Source organism: Amblyraja radiata, chromosome 29, assembly GCF_010909765.2.
Source record: "Amblyraja radiata isolate CabotCenter1 chromosome 29, sAmbRad1.1.pri, whole genome shotgun sequence".
Lineage (NCBI taxonomy): Eukaryota > Metazoa > Chordata > Chondrichthyes > Rajiformes > Rajidae > Amblyraja > Amblyraja radiata.
The window spans coordinates 25,530,543-25,555,179 of NC_045984.1; the positions used below are offsets into that span (position 1 = coordinate 25,530,543).

The 24,637-nt window shown below is 42.0% G+C and overlaps 1 protein-coding gene across 1 annotated transcript in view; it reads right to left on the reverse strand.

Moving 5' to 3' along the window:
* The window catches only part of haus8 (HAUS augmin like complex subunit 8), a 51,188-nt gene that overhangs the window by 16,832 nt on the left and 9,719 nt on the right, over positions 1 to 24,637 (reverse strand). The window contains exons 3-10 of the mRNA XM_033046943.1: positions 16,188 to 16,212; positions 12,184 to 12,221; positions 10,946 to 11,010; positions 8,238 to 8,271; positions 7,165 to 7,260; positions 6,818 to 6,873; positions 2,855 to 2,935; positions 738 to 896 (exon numbers count right to left, since the gene is read on the reverse strand). Of these exons, the coding sequence (XP_032902834.1) occupies positions 738 to 896; positions 2,855 to 2,935; positions 6,818 to 6,873; positions 7,165 to 7,260; positions 8,238 to 8,271; positions 10,946 to 11,010; positions 12,184 to 12,221; positions 16,188 to 16,212 (554 nt within the window). The remainder of the gene's footprint in view (positions 1 to 737; positions 897 to 2,854; positions 2,936 to 6,817; positions 6,874 to 7,164; positions 7,261 to 8,237; positions 8,272 to 10,945; positions 11,011 to 12,183; positions 12,222 to 16,187; positions 16,213 to 24,637) is intronic.

Here is a 24,637-nt window from a genome sequence, read left to right on the forward strand (position 1 = left end):
TTAACTATTGTTTAATAATAGCAAAAAAATGAATACTTAAATTTTGGAAAAATACATCAATACCAACGCTTAAAATGTGGATTGCAAGCATGTTGGACACCGCACATCTTGAGGAAATGCGATTCCTCCTAATGGATAAATCAGACCAATTCATAACGAGTTGGTCTCCATTTGTCATCTTTTTGGAATCATATGGTGCAACACAATTGTAAAAACTAACTGTTTCAGGACTGGACGAGGGTTGGTCAAGATTATAAACAATGATCTCCTTACCTTATTTTTTTTTATTTTTTTAATGTCATATTCTCTTTTTTCTGTTTTCTTTTTATCAACTTTCTTCACTCATTCATCTTTCTTCTTTTTCTTCACACACTATATATCTCACGCTTTTCTATCCTTTACTATCTAATTTCTTTTTCTTATTCTAATCTTTCTTTAATATAACAAAAATAATAAGAAGCTGTACATAAAATGTATTATGAAAATATATATTAGGCACTTTGGTGCCATATGATTGTACTTACTTCTAATAAAATAAAATATTTTTTTAAAAACAGACTACGGATTATTTCTATTTATATCAAGCCAATTAACCTACAAATGTTGGAGGAAACCGAAGATCTCAGAGAAAACGCATGCGGTCACGGGGAGAAAATGTATGTGTGGAGAAGTTACACAAAAGGACACATATCTACAACCTATGAATCTTTTACTATAGACAGTTCACATTAACTCACCTGCTGCTCTATTACTGAATTCAACTGCTTTTTATTTTCCCGAATAAGGTACTCTTGTTTATATTCAAACGTCTCTCTACGCGAACGTTGGTTTTCCTCTTCAAGTAGCAGCAAGTTCCGTTCTGCATTTTCTTGATATTTTTCCAAACTAATTTCCCTCTAGGAAAAGGAGATTAAAAAGTGTTCATTACTCTGAACTTTCATTCTACAAATGTGTAGCACAAAAAACATTCAAGAGCTTAAACCAAAATTCCACCTCCCAAATATAATCATAAATGAAGAGCAGTGACATTTACTAACTCTGACAGAATGCTACGAGGCAAATGAAACATACACACCAAAACAGGTTATTAGCTTATCAGATCCTAACTCCAAGATTCAGCAGCGACTTGGAGAAAAGCCTGTAAATGTTTATTTTTAATTTTTAAATCAGCCTTAAATTTGATCAGTAACCAGGCAGGCCAAAGGCTCTCAGGATCAAAACCTAGTTAGTGTTAAGAAAACAGAACTTTGGATTTAAAGGAGTACCATTGTTGGCCTCTCTTCCTTTTGGCTAGATAAAATATTCTGCTCTAAATTGCTGGACAAGGACAAACATCAGGCTGGGATATAATATTCTCAGTACAGAGGTCACATACACAAGTGAGAAACTGCTGGCAAAATAAAAATTAGCAGGGTTCCAGCTGGCACACCTCTTTGAACAGACTCATTTTGATTTAACCTTCATCATGCTAAGGATCACTGCTTTGGTCACATGCTGCATGGAAAAATTGGGGGAAGAACAATGAGGTTCAAATAGGGACATTCTTTGACAGGAACACTCGGCACCAAATAACAGATCAATGTGAGAACAACTGCAGCAACCAAGGGAGTTCACCCATCTAGTTGGGTTTATTCTTGTTATGTGTGCAAGATACACCAAAAAGCTTTTTGTTGTGTGTTATCCAGTCAAAAACCACAACGTTCTTCTAAACCAGAAGACCTCAGACCATTAGAATTGATCATATTTCCAAACATGAAACCTCAATATTTATGTCCCTCAGGGTTTTGTGCTCATTTCCTTGCTTTGCTCCCTAGACGACTACAACTGTGTGGCCAAGTGCAAAGCATACATTAGGGTGGGGTTTTTTTTTTTTTTTGGTTAAATTTTCAGGTTCACTGATAATCCCACTGATGTCAACCAGATCTATGACAAAAATTAGATGAAGTACTGTAAAGAGATCAAGACCCTCATGTCGTGGTGTCAGGATAATAACCTGGCCCTTAATGTAAACAAGATGAAAGAGATAATTGCTGACCTAAGGAAACAAGGGAGTGAATAGAACCTTAACCTCAGCGACAGTGCTAGTTTGCATCTTTATCAACAGCAACGTAACCTGGTCCCTTCACACTGATGCAGCGACCAATAAACCTCAACAGCATAGCTCCTTTCTTAGACACCAAGACTTGGCACATCTTCAGGGATTCTCTCAAACCTTTACAGATGCACCATAGAAAGTAATCTGACAGGATGCCTTTCAACCTGGTACAGCAACTGCTCTGCTCTTGATTGCCTGCAGAGTGTGATGAACACAGCCAGTCCATCACAGCCTCTTCTTTCCATCCAGTCCACCTTCAAGGTGCATTGCATCAGCTTGGCTGGAAGGATTGTTGAGAATGGCCATCTACTCTTTTTTTTCTCTTCTATCTTCTGGGAGACAATAGAGGAGCTTGAAACCTTGGGAACCCAGACTCAACAGCGTCTTCCCCACTGCTGCTATCCTTTTTCACATCCAATTCTAGAGGTGCTCCCGCATGGTCTTAACTCTACCTCATTCGGTTATTTCATTTTGTGCTTTAATATTCTTTGGCACACTCTGATTTTGCACTATAAACAAGTCATTAACCACTGGTCTGGCCATGTTGAGAAAAAAAGCTTGCATTATGAATTCTGCATGAGATTGTGGGTGGTGGGGGGGGGGGGGGGAGGGGTAAACAAATGGTTAAAAGCACGAGAGAAGGTTAGATCGGCTTTCTTGACTATCAAACACTTCTTTCTCAAACAAGTATATTTTGCTTCTTGTTAATCATTTCCCGTCATAAGAGTGTGGGATATATTAAAAACAATTTAATCTCACCGTAATGGCCATATAAGAAAACAGCAAGCTATCGCAATCCATTTTTTCTATAGCATCATCCTCAGACAGGGTTGGAGACACCTGTGTAAAAGTAGTAAGATTCTTTGAAAAATTGTTTAACATGACAAATTGAATTACTCATGGCGAAAGCATCACTCAAACTGTGACCGTTAGCTTCAGATTTTTAATACTTCAAAATATGCTCCTAGGCAGCAAATCTGCAAGGCAACCCTCCATATTCAATCAAAAAAGACTTACTTTATGCAACTTTCGGAAATTATAAAGTGCTGAATAATCGTAAACCAACAAATTACAGTTCATTATGTTTAAGAAGGAACTGCAGATGCTGGAAAATCAAAGGTAGACAAAAATGCTGGAGAAACTCGGTGGGTGCAGCAACATCTATGGAGCGAAGGAAATAGGCAACGTTTCGGGCCGAAACCCTTCTTCAGACTGATCGGGGGGGGAGAAGATAGGAAAAAGGAGGAGCCCGAGGGCTGAGGGAGAGATAGGAAGGGGAGGAGACAACAAGAGCTACCAAAATTGGGAGAATTCAATGTTCATGCCCCCAAATTACAGTTCATGATGTGGCCTTTCTTGCACCATGGGGTAGATAGTTTGGCAGCCAATCTGTACACAGCAATCTCCTAAAATGAAATGACAACCTGGTATGCTTTGCCCCTCACCAACCAACATCCTCCCAACTCCATCACCAAATCTAGCGATCTTGGTGAAAGAGAAATTAGCCAGGCAATAAAGAGATTATAGCTGGTCTTAAGAGTAATAGATTGATAGAGCATCGAAACAGGCTCGTCGGCCCAACTTCCTCACATCGGCCAACATGTCTCAGCTACACTATTCCCACCCGTCCGCGTTTGGCCCATATCCCTCCAAACCTGTCCTATCCTCGTACCTGTCTAACTGTTGGGATAGTCCCTGCCTCAACTACATCCTCTGCAGCTTGTTCCATACCCCCACCACCCTTTGTGTGAAAGAGTTACTCCTCAGATTCCTATTAACTCTTTTCCCCTTCATCATAAACCCAAGTCGATTCATCTCCTTTGAGCAAGACACTTTATACATCTACCCAAGTTATTAATCCCATGATTTCATACACTGCGATAAGATCTTGATATGGACTTGCAACAATACTCTGGGATCATTATTCTATTCGAGAGCCTCATTTTAACATTTCATCTAAATGACAGTATTTTACGTATTCTGCTGAGTGTTAACCCAAATTTTGCACACTGAACTGGAAAGAACCCACAGCCTGCTACTCTGAAATGGGAGTACAACCATTGAGGCACAGATGATACTCAAATGTTATATCCATTGAGATGAGACACAAGGTGGTGCTTATTAGCACAGGTTTGACGCAGTTTTAGATGTCGCCCTCATTGACAACTTGGCAAATGATCCAGTCCACGTCTGTATGGAGCGAGATGAAGACCGTATTCAGAGATCTGCTGAGACGGGGCAAGTACCATTCACACCACAAAGTGCCAGGCAATGATAACGCCAACAAGCAAGTCTAACCATCTACTTTTCATGCCATTACCATGTCATCCCAAATCAACTGCCTGGAGAATTACGATTGACTAGAAACTCAACTAAATTTACATTATAGTGTGGCAACAAGACCTGGTCCAAAATTGGGTCTTTCATTTCCTGACAGCCTGAAACCTTTCAGACAGTCAGGAGTTATACTGAAACTCCATTTGCTTGGATGAGTGTAGTTCCAAGTCTGGCATGATCAGACCAATCTACCATTCCTTCTATTGAGGCAAAGTATGCACCATCTACAAAATGCCCTGGAGTTATGTCTCAGTCTCTCACACAGCACCTCCCAAACTTGTGACATCTACCATTGAGTGCCACAGAATACCACCACCTGCATGTTCCCCATCACACTGTCCCAGCTTGGAAATGTCGTTGGCTGCAGAAACGACATTTCGTTTGGACCTCAACGGGGTCCAAATGACAAATAAATTGAATTGTATTGTATTGTATAGTTGATCATCACTCCCAAATCCAAATTTTGGATCCCCTTCCCCAGCATTAAAAGTATCTTCACCAGAAGACTGACGCAGTTCAAACTGGCAGCTCCTCACCACCTTCTCAAGGGCAAATTGGGATGGATAATAAATGCTGGCCTGGCCAGCAACAACCAGAACCCAAAAAAGGAAATAGATAAAACTATCAAATTTATTTCTACATTCCATTAATGGATCAGATAAACTGAGACAGGACGGACTTTGTGACATAACTGCATTCAATTGTAATGCTTTTGTTTAATTAATGTTAAAATAATCTGATCTCACATGGACAAAAATAGGCGAGGTGTGCAGGTTGACTGGCATCCTCAAGTAGAAGAGGAAACCGCAAAGTGCACAGCAGACCAAATTTACACCCGATCCTGCAAAATTATATCACTCAAATTCAGATTAATCGTTGGAGATAATTTACTGTCAATCATAATCTCAAGGTCACACTACTAAAAAGCTGAATTTCTAGACCATAAGTAGGGAGAGTTATTTTGGATTATAACTATTACTATTTAAAAGATGCCATTTAACATCCATTAAACTGGATAAATGAATAATTACTAGGAGCACAAATCAACTCCTCCATTCAACCATTGATCTATCTTTCCCTCTCAACCCCATTCTTCTGTCTTCCCCATAACATCCTTACTAATCAAGAATAACAATACAAGAAATTGCAGGAATAAACCATCCTTACAGGTACAGCAGGCTGTGAAGAAAGCTAATGGAATGTTGGCCTTCATAACAAGAGGATTTCAGTATAGGAGTAAAGAGGTTCTTCTGCAGTTGTATAGGGCTCTGGTGAGACCACATCTAGAGTATTGTGTACAGTTTTGGTCTCCTAATTTGAGGAAGGACATCCTTGTGATTGAGGCAGTGCAGCATTGGTTCACGAGATTGATCCCTGGGATGGCGGGACTGTCATATGAGGAAAGATTGAAAAGACTAGGCTTGTATTGGAGTTTAGAAGGATGAGGGGAGGGATATTAAAGAAACATCAAATTATAAAAGGACTGGACAAACTAGATGCAGGAAAAATGTTCCCAATGTTGGGCGAGTCCAGAACCAGGGGCCACAGTCTTAGAATAAAGGGGAGGCCATTTAAGACTGAGGTGAGAAAAAACGTTTTCACCCAGAGAGTTGTGAATTAATGGAATTCCCTGGATGGATTTAAGAGATAGTTAGATAGAGCTCTAGGGGCTAGTGGAGTCAAGGGATATGGGGAGAAGGCAGGCACGGGTTATTGATAGGGGACGATCAGCCATGATCACACTGAATGGTGGTGCTGGCTCGAAGGGCCGAATGGCCTCTTCCTGCACCTATTTTCTATGTTTCTAAACATTCACGTCTACTGTGCCATTCATCAAGACCATGGTTGATCTTCCTCTTCAGCCCCAATTTCCTCCATTTTCCCCATATCACCCAATCTACATTCTGAATGACCAAGCTTTCACAGCCCCCTGATGAAAATAATTCTAAAGATTCCCAATTTTGACAGAAATCTGTTATTGTCGGTGATTCATTTAAATTGAAAAAAATTCAGTATTTCCTTCATTTACAATCGTTCAACATACACGTTTTTTTTATAGTCAGGCTATTTTTCACTACATTGAATCATACACCTCGCCACACACATGAAAACATTGTACTGAAAAATCCATTATGCTGAAAAATCCATCCTTTCCTAAAATCAAACCCCCGCTCAACGGGAACAGAATCCTTTCACAAATCATGAAATTCCTTCAGGTTTAAAAAGTTGGGAGCTTAAAGTGCAAGTTCGCAGTCTTCCTTCCGGGTCATCCACACATCTGATCTGCCAAGGTATAAATCAGCCCAGACAACGTTTTAATATTAAAAGGCTAAATAATTCCTGAGGCTGCACCATGTTTATTGCACAAGATGCGCAAATTCTTACCAAAGAAGATTCGAAAGTGGCTGTACATTCTGGGACTTCAACTGGGGAATATTCAGCTGAAATTCAACATGGAAAATCATTTTCTTTATCTTCTATAAAGGCAGAAAATAAATACACAATTTCCAAAAGAGTGTTTTGTTAAATCTGACACAAAAAGCTCAAACAGGTCACAGTTGAAAACATCCATATTCCAAGTATTAATATCATGAACCTTCATGCTATCAAGTCTTGCACATCTTGTTTATATTATTCTTTGTTGTTAAGCGCCCCCCCCCCCCCCCATCTCAAACATATGAGAAAAAGGAATCGGACCTGGAGAATAGCCTTTTCTCCAGGAGGGAACTTACATTTCATAACTGACAAATCCCAGTCTGGAGGCACAAGCATGCTTTCTTCAATCCCTGTAGAATGGAGGTTAAAGAGTTTCTTCTCTGCATTGTGTCCTGTTGAAATAGACAGCACATCAACAACCCACTGTTCAATTCATTAGGCACAACAATTGACTTGCAGTCTGACAAGACTAAACTTTGATACCCCACCATTTGAAAACTATGACTTTGCAGTATCTGTCTAACATTTGGGTAATGTTTTGAATTCTACAGCCAGAAACTTACTGACTTGTTTCCCGCATTCCCTTTAAATTTTTTTGAGTCACTGAAACATCTTTTAAAAAAGCGAATTAAAAGTGTTCGAGTATCAATAAAATAACTTCTGATAGTCCAGTAAATCTGATAGCCTGGCGTCAAAGCCCCAAGTGTACAAGATTAATAGAATTTTACTGTGTTTGCTTATGGGAAGTGACAACACTAACTTTAAAGAAATTTTTTGCACCATAGAATTAAAGCAAAATTATTCTATCTAATCAGGTGCATCAACAAAAACGTCCCACATAAAATAAAACAATTGTATAAAAAGCAGCTTTCTCTTCAAGTCATATCTGCAATATTGTTATCGTTTCACTATGTACCAGTTAACAATAATACAATTGTGGGAAAGTGTTTTAAACAAGGTAAAGAGTACACCACTGGAATTAGGGATTAGCTGAATACACCAAGAATCTTAAGGGTTAAATGAACAAAAATTCATGTTTTGGTGTAATCAATTTTGGCTACAAGTTCTAGATAAAGATTGATTGAAAGATACCGCATGGGAACAGGCTCGTCAGCCAGCTGGGTCCATGTGGACCATCAATCACCCATTCACACCAATACTGTTATCCCACTTTTGCATCCACTTGCTGCATACCAAGGACAATTTTAAAGAGGCCAATTAATCTACAACCCACACATCTTTGGGATGCGGCAGGGATGCAGAATACCAGGAGGAAACCCATGTTGTCAGAGCTCTGAGCAGCTCATTAACTTAGAAAGATCTTTATCTGGATCCTTGGTCCAGTTATCCATTGGTTACAGCTACTTACGTTTTAATTCAGGTCCAGAACTTTGGTCATGAATCTATTAAATAAAGCAGCAAATTGAGATTAGCAACACCATGAAACAATTAACTCACAGAACATTCTAAAGTGGTGGCTGATTTGAGTTTAACTTGAACCCATTTCGCCAATAGTCACGATTTGAGTCTGAAGAAGGGACTCGACCCGAAATATCACCCATTCCTTCTCTCCAGAGATGCTGCTTATCTCGCTGAGTTACTCCAGCATTTTGTGTCTAAAGTCACTATTTTCTCTTTACCAAATTTTTGATTTAATTTTGAGGTTCCTTCTTACACAGTCCCTCAGGTTGGAGGATGACACGTTTTCACTCCAGTTCTATAGATTTCAAGATCACTGATGAGGCTAAAGCAGGACCTGCGGGCTATGCAATGGATAGGGTAAGAAGTGTCCAAAAGGGTGAGCGGTTGGATATTTTGAGCTTCCAGCTCCTTTTGCAATTTCAACTGGTCTACTTTATGCTAGGATCCCAAAAGCAAGTTTCTCAGTGTCATCACAAATGCTCCCTCACTGCTAAGCAGATATAGGTCAGGGAATCCCAGGTGTCACAAGGACAGGAATAGTCTATCCATTCCTTTGAGTCTTCTCCACCATTCATTAAGACTATGGCTCATCATATACTCCAGCACCATTTTCAAGTACTATCCCCTTAAATGTCAATTATCTAAATATTCTGAAATCTATTAATCAATTGAGCACAATGCCCAATACTTCAGAATAAAGATTCCAAAGATTTACCATCTGAATGCACGAGTTTGGAGACAGTGTGGAAGTAGGCCCTTCACCCACCGTGTCTGCGACAACCAACGATCCCTGTACACTTGCTCTATCCTACACACTGGAGACGATTTACAGAAGTCAATTAACCTACAAACCTGCACGCCTTTGGAATGTGGGAGGAAACAGGAGTACCTGGAGAAAACCCACACATGGAGAACGTGCAAATTCTGTACAGCTAGCACCCAATGTCAGGATCAAGCCCGGGTCTCGTGCATTGCAAAGCAGCAACTCTACCGCTGCGCCACTGTGCCTCGCCAGTGATGACATTTCTCCTCATCTCAATCTTAAACAGCCTCTCCATCATTCTGAAACCTTAAGTACATGTCTGTATGTTTTGCAGCCAAACTCCATTTAAACATTTGAAATTCCAGTAATTGTTCGGTACCGTACATTATTTTGTTTCCTCTGGCACATTCACAATCCCAAACTTAATTTATGGTGAAGATTACTTTGGTAGTTGTATTTTGACCTCCGGGCATTAACAAAAAATAGTTTGGGACGCTTTAAGTTATATCTGTACAACATTGACACGATGCCCAGCAGTAGACATGTTCAAGGAGACAAACATCATCACAGATTTCAAACATTGAATCAGAGATATCCAAGGGTTACTATAAGAAAATGCATTTTGGTCAGTTACAATACAATACCATTTATTTGTCATTTAAACCTCACATGAGGTTCAAACAAAATTTGGTTTCTGCAGTCATACAAGAAAAGAACCAAGACACACACCAATACAATTTACACAAACATCCATCACAGTAAATCTCCTCCTCACTGTGCCAGGCGATGTAAGGCCCCGCTCCAGGTCACCTTCAACCCCGCAATTCGGGTGGGAGAAGTCGCCGTTTCCGGTGCCCCGCAATGCGGTCTCCCACCGGGGACCCGCGAGCTCCCGGTGTCACCATCCACCAGAGTCGTGTCGCAGCAGCCCGCCACCACAGCTCTCCACACTCCGAAGCCGGCCAGCTCCACGATGGTAGGTCCGCAGCTCCACCGGCTCCGTGACTTGAGCCCCCAGGTCGTTCCGGTTGGAGGCTGCTCCACGGTGCTAGGCCCCAACGACAGCGGAGACCCGACAGGGAAAAGGTCGTGTCCCCGTACAGGGAAGAGACTTAAATGTTTCCCCCACCCACCCCCCCCCCCGCCCCCCCCACACACACAGTCAAAAACCCACTACAAACTATACCCTCAACAGGACAATAAATTAAAATAAAAAAGACAGACGGACTGCAGAGGCCGCTGCGACGTCGGTCGCACCGCCCACCCGAGTTAGCTATGCAAGCAAAAATAATTACTACTAACCATGCCTAAACATAGAGGCGCTGATTGGGACACACAAAATAACTCATCATCAAACTTCAGAATCTCTAATAAAGGGAACTTAGTATCCAAAAAGAAGCTGCTAGGGTCCTTTTATCTCAAGGATCTTAATGGAACTAGTTTAGATGGGACATCCAAGTCAGCATGGCCGACATGGACTCTGCGTGTATGACTACAACCTTCCAACAAATCATTGCCTTGGGGAAAATAATTTGAGTTAGCAAAACGAATACAATTCAAATGAATATAAATTATAGGAAAAGATAAAATCATAAGACCTTGTGTGTCAGGTCTCATTGAAGCTATACAAGAAAAATCTGCTGAGCTAGATTTAACTAATCTAGTTAAACTAATCTTTTAGCTTTAACTAATCTTTAGTTAATTATTTAATTAAACTAATTTTAGTTAAGTTTAAACAAAAATTTTAAGTTGAAAATTTTTAATCTTAATTTTTAAATTAAGTTATCTTTTACCCTATTAGGAACTGTTACAACATTCAAGTTAGTAAGCAATGCAAACCAATGTTTTATATGTTCTCAGCAAGAATTTCTTCGGAAAGCAACATTTCTAACCTTATTGACTACTTTCTTCTTCATGGCTGCCGCTTCTCGAAATCGAGATGGTACAACACGGCCCCCTACAAGGAAATGCATTGGGTAAACAATTCACAAATGTAAATGCTACATACAGAACATAGAACAGTATAGCACAAAAACAGGCCCTTCAGCCCACATTATCTCTGCCGAACAGGATGCCAAGACCAACTCTTATCTGCCTGCACGTAATCCATATCCCTGTGCCCATCCAAAAGCATCTTAAATGTCACTATTGTATTTTCCTTTAGCACCATCACCTGCAACGTGTTCCTAGCATTCACCACACAGTGTAAAAAATACTTGACCCACACATCTCCTTTAAACTCTGCCTCCCTTACCTAAACGCTGTTTCTAGCATTTGATTTTTCTATTCTGGAGAAAAAAGTTCAACCGTCTGCCCTATCTACACCTCAATTTCATACACTTCTATCAGGCCTCCCTGCAACCTACAGCATTCCAGAGAAAACAATCCAAGTCTGTCCTCGCCCTGCAGCCAATAATCCCAAATACAAGCATTAGTCTGAAACAGATAGACTCAAGAGTACTGTACAGCTGCGATGGGTAGAACACAATTGAGCAGTAGTGAGTAAAGTCATGAAACCAAATGTTGCACTTAAGAACATAAGAAAACAGAAGGTGTTGGTCACCAAGCCAGTCCCATCATTCTGAATGATCATAGTTTGATTCACACTAGCCACAGCTTCCCTTTTATGGCAGTACCCCAGAGTACTCAATTACTCAAACGCTAACATTTATCCACCTCCACCTTTAATATATTTAACAATGCGGCATCCAGTTCTCTCTGCAGCAGACAATTCCACAGGTTCACTGGTTGCAGTTTTAAACACCTTGTCTTGTATCTATTTCCCCTGGTTCATTAATTTTCACCAGGAAAAAAAAAATCTTGACATCTATTTTAAAGATAGAAAAGTGCTGGAGTAACTCAACGGTTCAGGCAGCATCTGAAGGATCCCGACCCAAAACTTCACCTATCCTCTCTCCCCCCCTCCACCACCACCCCATAGCTGCCTGACCCGCTAAGTCACTCCAGCACTTTGTGTCTATCTAAACCAGCATCGGCAGTTCCATGTTTCAATATCTATCCTGTCAAGCCTACTTACTTTCTAGTATATTTGAACCCATTCTTCCCCCTCCCCACCATCTACAATGCACAAATAAATTGGCCCAAACACTTAATTCCAACTTGCTCTCACCTTTCAACTTTTCACGAAATTCCTCCATTGAGGATGTTCTGGAAAAGAAAATAAGCCATTAAAGCCCAATTCAATGATTGAAAACGCTTCATAGATAAAATAGTAATTAAAATAATCAGCATGAAATGCAATGCACTGTACAATGAATTAAGCGCCACGGTATAAATAAAAAGTTATTATCTCAAAGCAATGAAAACATCCAGCCATAAGATTACATATTTTCTTCTTCCAAACTTGGAATATGCCTGGTATGTATTTGGAATAGCATAGTACTAGATTAAAGTGACAAATATTGATTGTTTCACTATTAACAGCAGCCCCCAAGCAAGGTGGAAAAAAATATATGCAGAACCAAACACTTTTCCAATGGTATTTAAAGTCATACAATGGGACCACAACATCAGCAAATCAGTCAACATTTGAAAAATACTTTAAACATCAGAATGCAATATTAAAAATGTTACTTTCTGATCTCAGAAATCACAGGTAAAGACCACAAAATCCTTAACTATTTGGTTCATCTCGGGTATCTCCAGTAAACTCCATTGATAACCTTAGCAAGGAACTGAAGGGTCCCAACTTGAAACGTCACCTATCCATGATCTACAGAGATGCTGCCTGACCTGGGCGGCACTGTGGCGCAGCGATGGAGTTGCTGCCTTACAGCGCCATGGACCTAGGTTCGATCCTGACTATGGGTGCTTGTCTGTACAGAGACTGTACGTTCTCCCCGTGACCTGCATGGGTTTTCTCCAGGATCTTCAGTTTCCTCCTACAAAACGTACTGGTTTCACACTCCAGAGACGTACAGGTTAGTTAATTGGCCTGGTATAATTCTAAATTGTCCCTTGTGTTTGTAGGATAATGTCAGTGGGTGGGAATCGAAGGGCCTATTTCCACGCTGTATCTCTAAACTAAACCTTCTGAATTACTCCAGCACTTTGTCTTTTCTTACCAAGGAAACTACCCAGTCGGCATGTCCATGTCAGTTTATCAACTTTCCAACATCCAAGCTTTGATTTAAAATATAACATCCAATCAAGATCTATTAACAGTCTCATTTTTTCCCCTTTAGTTTGGTGTCAATTTGCTCTATTTACATTCTAGGTTAATGAAACATTTTGTTAAAGGAATTATGCAACTACTCGTTATGTTGACCAAGTACGACTAGGGCTTCTGTTCTGCCTTTACTACATGATTCAAAGGAGAACAAAATGTATTTGGCAGAAGTATACAAAAGTCTACACTGTTGTTATTCCCAAAGGTAAATTCCAGTTCAAACCTACCATAGAATGAAACCTGGGCTTAACAAGGTCCTTTCACAGACAGAGTTTGCAATTAACTTGAGACAAAAGTCTGTTTGTTGGTCTGACCAGGGCAACCTGAAATGTGTTTGGGAATCTTAATTTAGTTTGGAATGGACTCAAGGTTGAATAGGATGATACAGTAACATTTAATGAATACATACACCACTGCTAGAATAGAAGGTAGACAAAAGTGCCGGAGAAACTCAGCGGGTGCAACAGCATCTATGGAGCGAAGGAAATAGGCAACGCTTCAGGCCGAAACCCTTGGGGGAGGGAGAAAAGAAAACTGCACTTTCACTTGACGGCACAATACGAACACAAATATGAGAAACACGGAATTACAGATGCTGTTTTACAAAAAAAGACAAAGTGCTAGAGTAACTCAGTGGGTCAGGCAGCATCTCTGGAGAACATGGATAGGTAACGTTTGGGGTCGGAACCCTTCAGCCCGATTAACAATTGTCAGTTTAAGCAAAAGTTAACAATTATACCATAAAAACAATGGAGAGGCAAAGCAACATAAAAGTCCATGGGCAAAAATTGCCAGTACACGATGCAAAATGTAATCCAAAACGGATAATGCAACATTGACTTTTATATCAAAGTGTTAGATCACTGAAATGAGGAAGTGATGCTTCACAGATATGAAACTCCGATCTGATTGTATCGGGAGCACAGGGTTCAGTTTTGTTACCACTGCCTTAAAATCAGCCTGAACAGGCATTCTGCATGTTGTTCAAGAAGGAACTGCAGATGCTGGAAAATCGAAGGTACACAAAAATGCTGGAGAAACTCAGCGGGTGCAGCAGCATCTATGGGAAGGAACTGAAGAAAGGTTTTGGCCCGAAACGTTACCCATTTCCTTCGCTCCATAGATGCTGCTGCACCCGCTGAGTTTCTCCAGCACTTTTGTGTACCAGGCATTCTACATGTTCACCAGCATAATGCTTGTTAGTACTTGCATTCTCCAGAATGCAATATCGCTGAAAAGCAAATCATAGAACACAGAAAGAAGCCTTTTCACTCCTCTTCCGTGCCAAACACAATTCAATAGAATTGCAAAACACCTTGCGGCTTCTTGAGCCGATCTTACAGCCAAGTACAAAAGGTAACACGAGACCGTTTTACACAAGATACCTAATTCTATATATGGCTGGAGTAACTCTGTGGGTCAAGCAACATCTCTGGAGGACATAGATAGGTGACGCATCAAGTCTTTTGGGGAAGGCAAAGCCTGGCATGTGATAGGTGGATACATGTTGGAGGAGGGTTAGGGTGGTGGTGTGATTGGCAGATAGAGAGAGAGAAGAGGTTCAAAATGTAAAGCCAGAGGGAGAGACATAGGTGGATGGAGAGGAGGGGGAGAGGAAGAGGAGCAGGTGGGATAATGGGAGAAAAGGGTGCACACTGAGGCGGGGAGGTTACCTAAAATTGGAGCATTTAAAATGATCTATTCTTTAAAAGCTTAAACTGCACTAATTAGCTCAACCTGTGAGAAATTAGTTTGAGTGGAACAGAAACTATAAAAGCTGGAGAGTGACAAAAGTTATAGATGGTGACTAGGACATGCAAACCCTGACCAATAACAAGGTTAGCCACAGTTGGATATATTTATATCTTACTGATACACTGAAGGACAGAAGGGTGTGGCCAAAGAGCTCTGTCGAAATAATTGGACATTGCTTCATACCAGTTGAATATTCAGCATTTGCGTTGGATTTAAAAAAAAAAAAAAAAAGTTTTATTCACGCGTTACATTAACTCACTGCTCAATAAGGATAAAATTTACGATAATTTGAAAGACTGATTTATGAAATTGTTTTCCTACTTAGACCTGTCGTAAAATATACCAGTTAGGACTACCATTCTGGCTGTGGTTTCAAAGGACTGCAGGAGCAGTAAAACGCAAAGCCAAGTGCAAATTCAAGAAGTATGCACAGGGGAATCTATGCTTCATTAAACCATTTATAGTCAATGTAAAACAAAAATAAAGAGCTGCAAATTTCCAACTATTTTCCCATATATGAAAGTAATGGAATAGTTGGAAATATTATTGTGCACCACATCTTTGTAATGTTTAACATAAAATTAAAGCATTTACCATTTCATTGAATCATTGAATAAGTATAGCATAGTAGACCATCATGCTGGCTCCAACACTCTACCAGAGCAACTAGTTGCACCCCACAATCCGAAACAGTTCCATCCTCGACAGCCATGCAAACTTTTCTACACCATTTATCCAATTCCCTCTTAGCCATAAATGGCACCTCCACATCTGCATGCAGTGCATTCCAGATTCTAACTAAAGTTCAAGGAGATTGCTAAATTGTAGTCATCTCTGTATTTAAAATTTCCAAAAAATCATCCTATTGGAATCTCAAATTAATTTGCACCCTCAAATTCAATTTCAAACACTAAATTCACTAAAGAGGAAATCATCCTCCTAGTCAGTTCCTCAGGACAGATGATTTAATTTTGTGTGGCCGATGAGACCAAATGGGAGAATCACAGACCCTTCCACAGATGGCACAGGCGGTGCCCAATTGGCCAACCAGGTGTAGTTTGTGAGGTACATTGTTTCTGCCACTTAATCAAGGGCTCTGTACACTCCCAATGGAGGGATTGCCTCAACATCCATTTTAAGCAGTAGCCAGTCGTACATTCGACAAAATCTAGAGCACTTTCAATACTTACAGATTTGATCCACTTTCATCTTTTACTGCAAAACAATTGAAATAAAATTACTGCACTGCATTCCACTGCTGAGAATCATTAAATTTCAACTACAAAGATTGCATCAGTATCCACAGTGAAATGTGACATGCAGACAAAACGAAAAGAAATGTCACATTTTAAAATCCAACTTCTTCAATTACATAGGATTTAGACCATAAAAGCCTACTATCCACAAAACAAATTTTAATAATCTCTTGATGAAATACAGATAGAAAGCTCAGCATTAGAAAGGAACTGCTTTGAAACGCTGGACCAGATACATGGCTTTACCAAGCATGATGCGATTATAACAATCATTTTTCCCCTACTGACCCTCATGACTCCTTGCCCACATTTCTTATTTTAATTGAAAGAATTTGTTCACAATACAGACACTGATTTAGTGTTCATCATCACCGAGCTCCAGAAATAATGAAGGTTATATTGTTAATAAATATGTATATATAAATAAATAGCTGGCTGGGTAGATCAGAAAACAACTTGGTACTGATTGAAAAGATTCAGTGTCCTTGAACTGAAGAATATTACAAAACAAATACTACTGTTAAAAATGTTTGATGCTGCAATTCTTTTCTGGCATTTATTCATAAATGTATTGAATTCAATTTCACAGCTTCCCATGATTGGGTTTGAATGCAATTGCTACAATGCTAGTTAGTTCTACAAATCAATAATGCACCGAGACAAGACTGCCAAACAAGCAAAACATTTTTGGAATTCTGTAGATTCGAAGTTTCTCATTGTTTATCCAGCAAAGGCAGGGTGGGAACACCATTCAAAGCTTTACCATTAGTGTAAATAGGATAGAATAAGGAAAAAAATGAAAACATTTTTTTTTTTTTTTTTTAAATGTTACTTTATTACGAGGGAAACAATGCTCAATATTTTGGGCTCCATCTATAACACCAGTTCAAACTTTACTCAAGGGTCAGGATATTTTCCAGAAACAAGACGGCATTAAAAGTCTAAAAAGAATCACAAAAGTTCCTCTTGGTTAGATGTAGACCGTTCTATCTGCCCAGAGAGTTTACCTCCACTGTTGTGACTGCAGCCTATATCCCTCCTGATGCTAATGCCAAGCTTGCAATGAAAGAGCTGTATACTGCCATTAGCAAACAACACTCACAACCCCGAGGCAGCCTTCATTGTTGCTGTGACTTCAATCACTCCAACCTGAAGACTGTACTCCCCAAATTCCACCAACATGTCTCCTTCGCCACTAGAGTAGACAAGACACTGGACAAAGTCTACACTAACATGGCTGAAGCTTACAAAGCCGTCCCCCTCCCCACCTTGGTCAGTCTGATCACCTCTCATTGTTCCTGCTCCCTAAGTACTCCCCACTCATCAGACGGGTTAAACCTACTGTGAGGACAGTTAAAGTCTGGTCAGAGGAAGCGGACTCCACACTTCAGCAGTGTTTTGGAAACACTGACTGGAAGGAGTTTGCAGCCCAGGCCACCCTTGACTCCCACACGGACATTGATTCATACACATCCTTTGTTCTGGACTTTATAAACTCCACCATCAATAGTGTCACCTCCCTCAAACTGGTGACCATATTCCCAAATCAGAAGCCATGGATGAACAGCGAGGTCAGGCTAGTGCTGAAAGCACGGGACACCGCTTTCAGGTCAGGCGATGCTCGAGCCTACAGTTCATCCATGGCTAACCTGAAGAGGGGCATCAAGAAAGCCAAGCACAGCCATAAGCTCAGAATTGAGGAGCACTTCAACAGCAACTTCGACCCCCGACGCATGTGGCAAGGCATCCAGACCATCACGGACTATAGACCTACAAAACACCACCCCCACATCCAGCAACGCCTCCTTCCTTGAGGAGCTTAACCACTTCTATGGCAGCTTCGAAAGGGACAATCTAGACAGCCATCAAGGCTGTGCTCCCTGCTGATCACCAACCCCTCACACTCACCCCCTACGACGTGTACGTGGCACTGAGTAGGACTAATGCACGCAAGGCTGCTGGCCCTGACGGCATCCCCGGGCGCGTCCTCAGGGCCTGTGCTGCGCAGCTGACAGACGTCTGGACTGACAGCTTCAACCCGTCACTTGCCCAAGCAGTTATCCCCACGTGCCTTAAAGCCACTTCCATCGTGCCGGTGCCAAAACACTCCACTGCGGCAAGCCTCAACGACTTCCGCCCAGTTGCACTTACTCCCATCATCACCAAGTGCTTCGCGAGGCTGGTCCTGGCACACCTCAAAGGCTGCCTACCCCCCACATTGGATCCCTATCAGTTTGCCTACCGCAAGAACAGGAGTACGGAGGATGCCATCTCAACGGCACTTCACTCCGCCCTCTCCCACCTCGACAACAGAGACACTTACGTAAGAATGCTGTTCATCGATTACAGCTCAGATTCAACACCATTATACCCTCTAAACTGATCACCAAACTCGGTAACCTGGGCATCGACCCCTCCCTCTGCAACTGGATACTGGACTTTCTAACCAACAGACCCCAGTCTGTTAGGTTAGACAAGCACACCTCTTCAACCCTCACCCTGAACACCGGCGTTCCACAGGGCTGTGTGCTGAGCCCCCTCTACTCCAATTCCACCTACGACTGCACATGGTACTAACACCATCATCAAGTATACAGATGATACAACGGTGATTGGCCTCATCAGCAACAACGATGAGTCGGCCTATAGGGAGGAGGTCCTGCTCCTAGCAGCATGGTGCGCTTACAACAACCTGGCCCTTAACTCCAAGAATACCAAGGAGCTCATTGTAGACTTCAGGAAGTCTAGGGGCGGCACGCACCCCCATCCACATCAACGGGACGGAGGTGGAACGTGTTTCCAGCTTCAGGTTCCTGGGGGTCAACATCTCCGATGACCTCTCTTGGACCCACAATACCTCAACTCTGGTCAAGAAGGCTCACCAGCTTCTCTTCTTTCTGAGGAGACTGAAGAAGATCCATCTGTCGCCTCAGATTCTGGTGAACTTCTACCTCTGTACCATCGAGAGCATCCTTACCAACTGTATCATACTATGGTATGGCAACTGCTCTGTCTCCGACCAGAAAGCACTGCAGAGGGTGGTGAAAATTGCCCATCGCATCACCGGTTCCTCGCTCCCCTCCATCGAGTCTGTCCAAAGCAAGCGTTGTCTGCAAAGGGCGCTCAGCATCGCCAAGGACTGCTCTCACCCCAACCATGGACTGTTTACCCTCCTACCATCCGGGAGGCGCTACAGGTCTCTCCGTTGCCGGACCAGCAGGTCCAGGAACAGCTTCTTCCCTGCGGCTGTCACACTACTCAACAATGTACCTCGGTGACAGCCAATCACCCCCCACCCCGGACACTCCTCCCACAGGAAAAGCACTATGACTGTATGCATGTAAATAGATTTATTTATTGATATCATATTCTATGTCGCTCTTCCAGGGAGATGCTAACTGCATTTTGTTGTCTCTGTACTGTACACTGACAATGACAATTAAAGTTGAATCTGATATGAAAAAAAAAATGTTTTAAAGTACGATCCGATTGAGTGAAAAGATACTGATAATGTATGAATTTTTTTTTAGTTTTTTTTTTTTTTTTTTTTTTAAACATGCTATCCAGTCAGCAAAAAGTTTATACACGATTACAATAAATCTATTACCAAAAGATAAACTATCACCTCAACACAACATGGCATGGTCCAAAGCCCCATGATTTAGTTAACGTTCATCAATGGTTTTAAAAGCAATAAAAATAAATATATTTTCAAGCGGCATGCTTTGCATTATAAACTGAACGGTTATGTTCCTCATCACCCCAACTGATTTACTCCAGCCTTGGGGTATTACGTACTGAGAGAATTCCTCAAGTTTACAACAGCAACTGTTTTTTCCACCATTAAATATGAAAAAGAATGACATTTCCACAAAGTCAGCAACTTTTCTCAAGTTAGCAGCTGAATGATCCATTGATGCTGGTATTCATAGCTTGCTGAAGTTGTAAATCAGGGCTGCTGCTGCAGATTTACTATGTTATTGTAGCTGTTAGTGGAACAAATGAATTGCATGCATTCGACTGATAACATGGGTAATTCCAACGCCAGGATGAAAAAATAAAATGTAGGTACAGATTACATTTCAGATCTTAACTATTGAAACATCACAGTGGCGTGACTGGGTGGGTCGCAGCTTTGCAGCTCCAGGTTCAACCCTCACTCCACAGCTGTTCATATGCAGTTTGCATATTCTCCCTCTGTCCATATGAATTTCCGTTGGGTTCTCCAGTTTCATCATACATGCAGTGACATGCAAATCGATAGACTAATTAGTCAGCATGAATTGCTCCTTATTTGTAGGCAAATGTTAGAATCGGAAGGGAACTGGTTGACATGTGCGGGGAATAATAGGATTAGTGTAGGGAGGTGCTCGATGGTCAGTGTGGATTCAGGGAAAACACTGACAACTTAATCAGCTAATCTTCACATGGAAAACAAGCTACTATTATCAAACAAATCAGCAACAGAAACTTTGGTTACATTTTTTTTGCCGTCATACTCAAAGTGTCCACTAAAGTCCAACTATGACCCTGGCAGAGAGTAACCAACAATGATTTTCAGGCAATAGTGAAGTCTAGCCACCATCCACATAGCAAGAATATATCTATAATTAAATATAATTAAAAGTCTCATCTTGACCACTTCCTGTCTGCGCTGTACATTGATTTTAGAAAAAGCGCTACCATATATCGCTATGATTTTTGGCCATCTTACTCGGTCCTCCTCCGCTGAGGCAGCCCTGTGGATTTTTCCAATCAATGAAAAATAAATACGATATGAGTGTTTAAAAAAATCTTGAGATCAGCTGATTGACAGGCGAGATAATCAATCACCATGACGTCCCTTCCGGGCTGGGGGTGGGGGGGGCAGGACTATAAAATCCCGGATGCCTGGACACGAGTCAGTCACTCTGGAAAATGGCGAGGGAGAGACAACAACTGTGATTCTAAGCTGCGAATCAACTGAACCACGAGTCTGCAATGTACTTGCAATAAATGATTTGTTAGCCCTTAAGGACAATGTAATGAGTTGTTTGGCAATTTGGTGGCCTGCACTCTGCCCGAAATGCCGTGAAACTGAATTTGGTGGCCTGCACTCTGCCCGAAATGTTGTGAAACTGAATTTGGTGGCCTGCACTCTGCCCAAAATGGAATTTCAAGGAATAGCCATGATTGAACTGCTAGCCCACCAGCCCCGAGTGACTGAGCTGCCAGTCCACCAGGCCTGAGTGACTGAGCTGCCAGCCCACCAGGCCCGAGTGACTGAGCTGCCAGCCCAAATATCCATTTGGCCCACAATGTCCATACTAGCCCTCTGGAAACCAGTCCCTTCGGCCCGTAACATCCATACTAGCGCTCCAGAAAGCACACACCCCCCTACCCCCTCCACCAATATTTGAATTGGAGAAGAGGAGGAATATTGCGTTGGGGGACCAGCCCTCCGATGTGAACATGGGACCCAACGGGTCTCACTTAATCTAATAGTATTGGGAGGTCGCACGGAAGGTCATAAGGTCAAAGGGCATGACGCACGGAGTCGCTCAATGCCAAAATCACTGCTGCTCACTGACTTGCGAAAGAGCAGCGTGTCGGCGGATCGAGGGAAAGTCCCGGCCCACGACCGCTCGTGGCTGGAGGACGACTGAGCTGTCTGAGCCAGAGCACCAAGGTGTAAGCGGCCGAAGGAGCGGATCCCTCGGGACAGCCCCCACTCTTGTCCCGGGGTCAGTGCTGTCCGGCCACGGCCGCCCTCTGCCCCTATTCGGCCACACTGTCATGGGCTGTGGGTCGGCAGCGCCCACACATGGGGCCGGATGGAGCGAGGCCGCGGCTTTGAGCAGCGGACACACAGGGCCATAAACCCAGCAATGACCCCGTCAGCTGCAGCAGAGTTGGGGACAGTCTGGTCCCTCCGCTCACCCAGAGTGACTGACCACACTGCACCGACATCGGACCCGACCCACACACAGGGTGATTCACCCCCCGACCCACACACTGGGCTAGTCACCCTGACCCCCACTCGGGGTGATTCCCCACCCCACACCCGGGTGCCGGGCTGTCTGTAGCCCCGCCGCCACGTTTCAGCCGCCAAAATCTGGCCACGGGGACAGATGGCCCGGGGTCCACAAGTGTGGAACCAGTCAGCATGGAGTCCGGATGCTGGGACAGAAGATGGGCTCGCTGTACTGGCATCCATAGTAAGTGCTTACCTGACGTTCACCACGTACTCCAGAAGGCGTTGCGTGGCAACAGTAAAGGACAAGTGTCAACTGTGAAATCACTCTCTAGACAAGGGATTGCAGATGCTGGTTTACAGCCAAGATCACATTGAATAACAGTGCTGGCTTGAAGGGCCGAATGGCCTACTCCTGCAACTATTTTCTATGTTTCTATGACATAAAGTGCTATAGATACGCAGATCAGGCAGTATCTCCTGAGAACATGGATAGGTAACGTTTCAGGTCAGAACTCTTCCCTCAAAATGTAGCCTATACATGTTCTCCAGAGATCTGACCGACCTGCTGAATTACTCCAGCGCTGTGTTTTTTTGCTGCAATACAATTAACATTTTACACTTTTCATAAAGGGTCCACCAGGAGACCGAGGATAATTTATCTTACAGATCTTCTGCGATTGAAGCACGGATGATTTGTTACAATGCAACCTTAAGTTTAAATTTCCAAATTTCACAGAGGAAAATTACATTTCCTTTCATGAGATTACATTTTGAAACACCACTTGCAATTCTTTCCTGTTTGATTCAGAACATACAAATCTTGAGAATTAAATTAATTCAACTTAAATGATGGCTACTAAACAAGGCCAGCTAAGACATTCAATTGATGGAGCAGCAGAAAGCAAGTAATGAAAAAAAAACGTAGAGCAAACAAAATAGATACATAAAAGGCAGCGGGGGGGTGAATCACCCTGTGTGTGGGTCGGGTCCGATGTCGGTGCAGTGTGGTCACATCTCTGAAGATCTTTCCTGGTCCGAGAACACTAATGCAATCATCAAAAAAGCACATCAGCGCCTACTTCCTGAGAAGATTACGGAGAGTCGGATTGTCAAGGAAGACTCTCTCTAACTTCTACAGGTGCACAGTCGAGAGCATGCTGGCCGGTTGCATCGTGGCTTGGTTCGGCAATTTGAGCGCCCTGGAAAGGAAAAGACTACAAAAAGTTGTAAACACTGCCCAGTCCATCATCGGCTCTGACCTTCCTTCCATCGAGGGGATTTATCGCAGTCGCTGCCTCAAAAAGGCTGGCAGTATCATCAAAGACCCACACCATCCTGGCCACACACTCATCTCCCTGCTACCTTCAGGTAGAAGGTACAGGAGCCTGAAGACTGCAACAACCAGGTTCAGGAATAGTTACTTCCCCTCAGCCATCAGGCTATTAAACCTGGCTCGGACAAAACTCTGATTATTACCAACCACTTTCTGTTATTTGCACTATCAGTTTATTTATTCATGTGTGTATATATTTATATCATGGTATATGGACACATTTATCTGTTTTGTAGTAAATACCTACTATTTTCTGTGTGCTTAAGCAAAGCAAGAATTTCATTGTCCTACACAGGGACACATAACAATAAACTAACTTGAACTTGAACTTGAGTAGTACACTGAACAAAGCTATAAAATAGTGACCTGCTTGAAGGAGAGAACATTTAGCTGATTATCGAGTGTGGCTAAATCTTGAGAATATGAAATTACATACATTTTACATAACTTAAACTGCAAAGCTCATTTAAGTAAATCATATAAAGGTACAAAGGTCATTCAGCACAGAAACTGGCCCTTTGGTCCACCATGCTCAGTTTTTTTATCCACCTACTTTACTCCTATTTCCTTGCATTGGGATTACATTCTTCTATTGTTTGCCAATTTAGGTATCTATCTAAATGTGTATTAAATGGCACCAATCGTATGTGATTTACCACCACCTCTGCCAGCGGTTTCTAAATGCAAAAAACACCAACATTTGTCCCTCAAAGTCCCTTTAAAACTAATTTTCACCTTAAACCCATGTCCTCTTGCATTTTGATATTCCCGCCACTGGGAAAAGATTTGACCATCTAACCTATCTATGCCTTTCAATCTTGCACAGTTCTACCAGATCTCTCCTCAACCTCCTTCAATCCAGGATTAGCAAGCCCAAGCTTTCCAATCACTCTAAATAACCAAAGTCCTCCAGCCCAAGCAACATACTGATTAAACTGGTCCACAAATGAAGATTTAGCTTAAAACACAAAATAAGTGCATCAGAGACTCTTAAAGATCTGTAAGTATTGTTTTCTAAAAATGTAATGCATTGTGTCAAGCCTTTTCACACTGGCACTGGGAGATTAGACAGCAACAGGCTCGAAAGAAACCCAC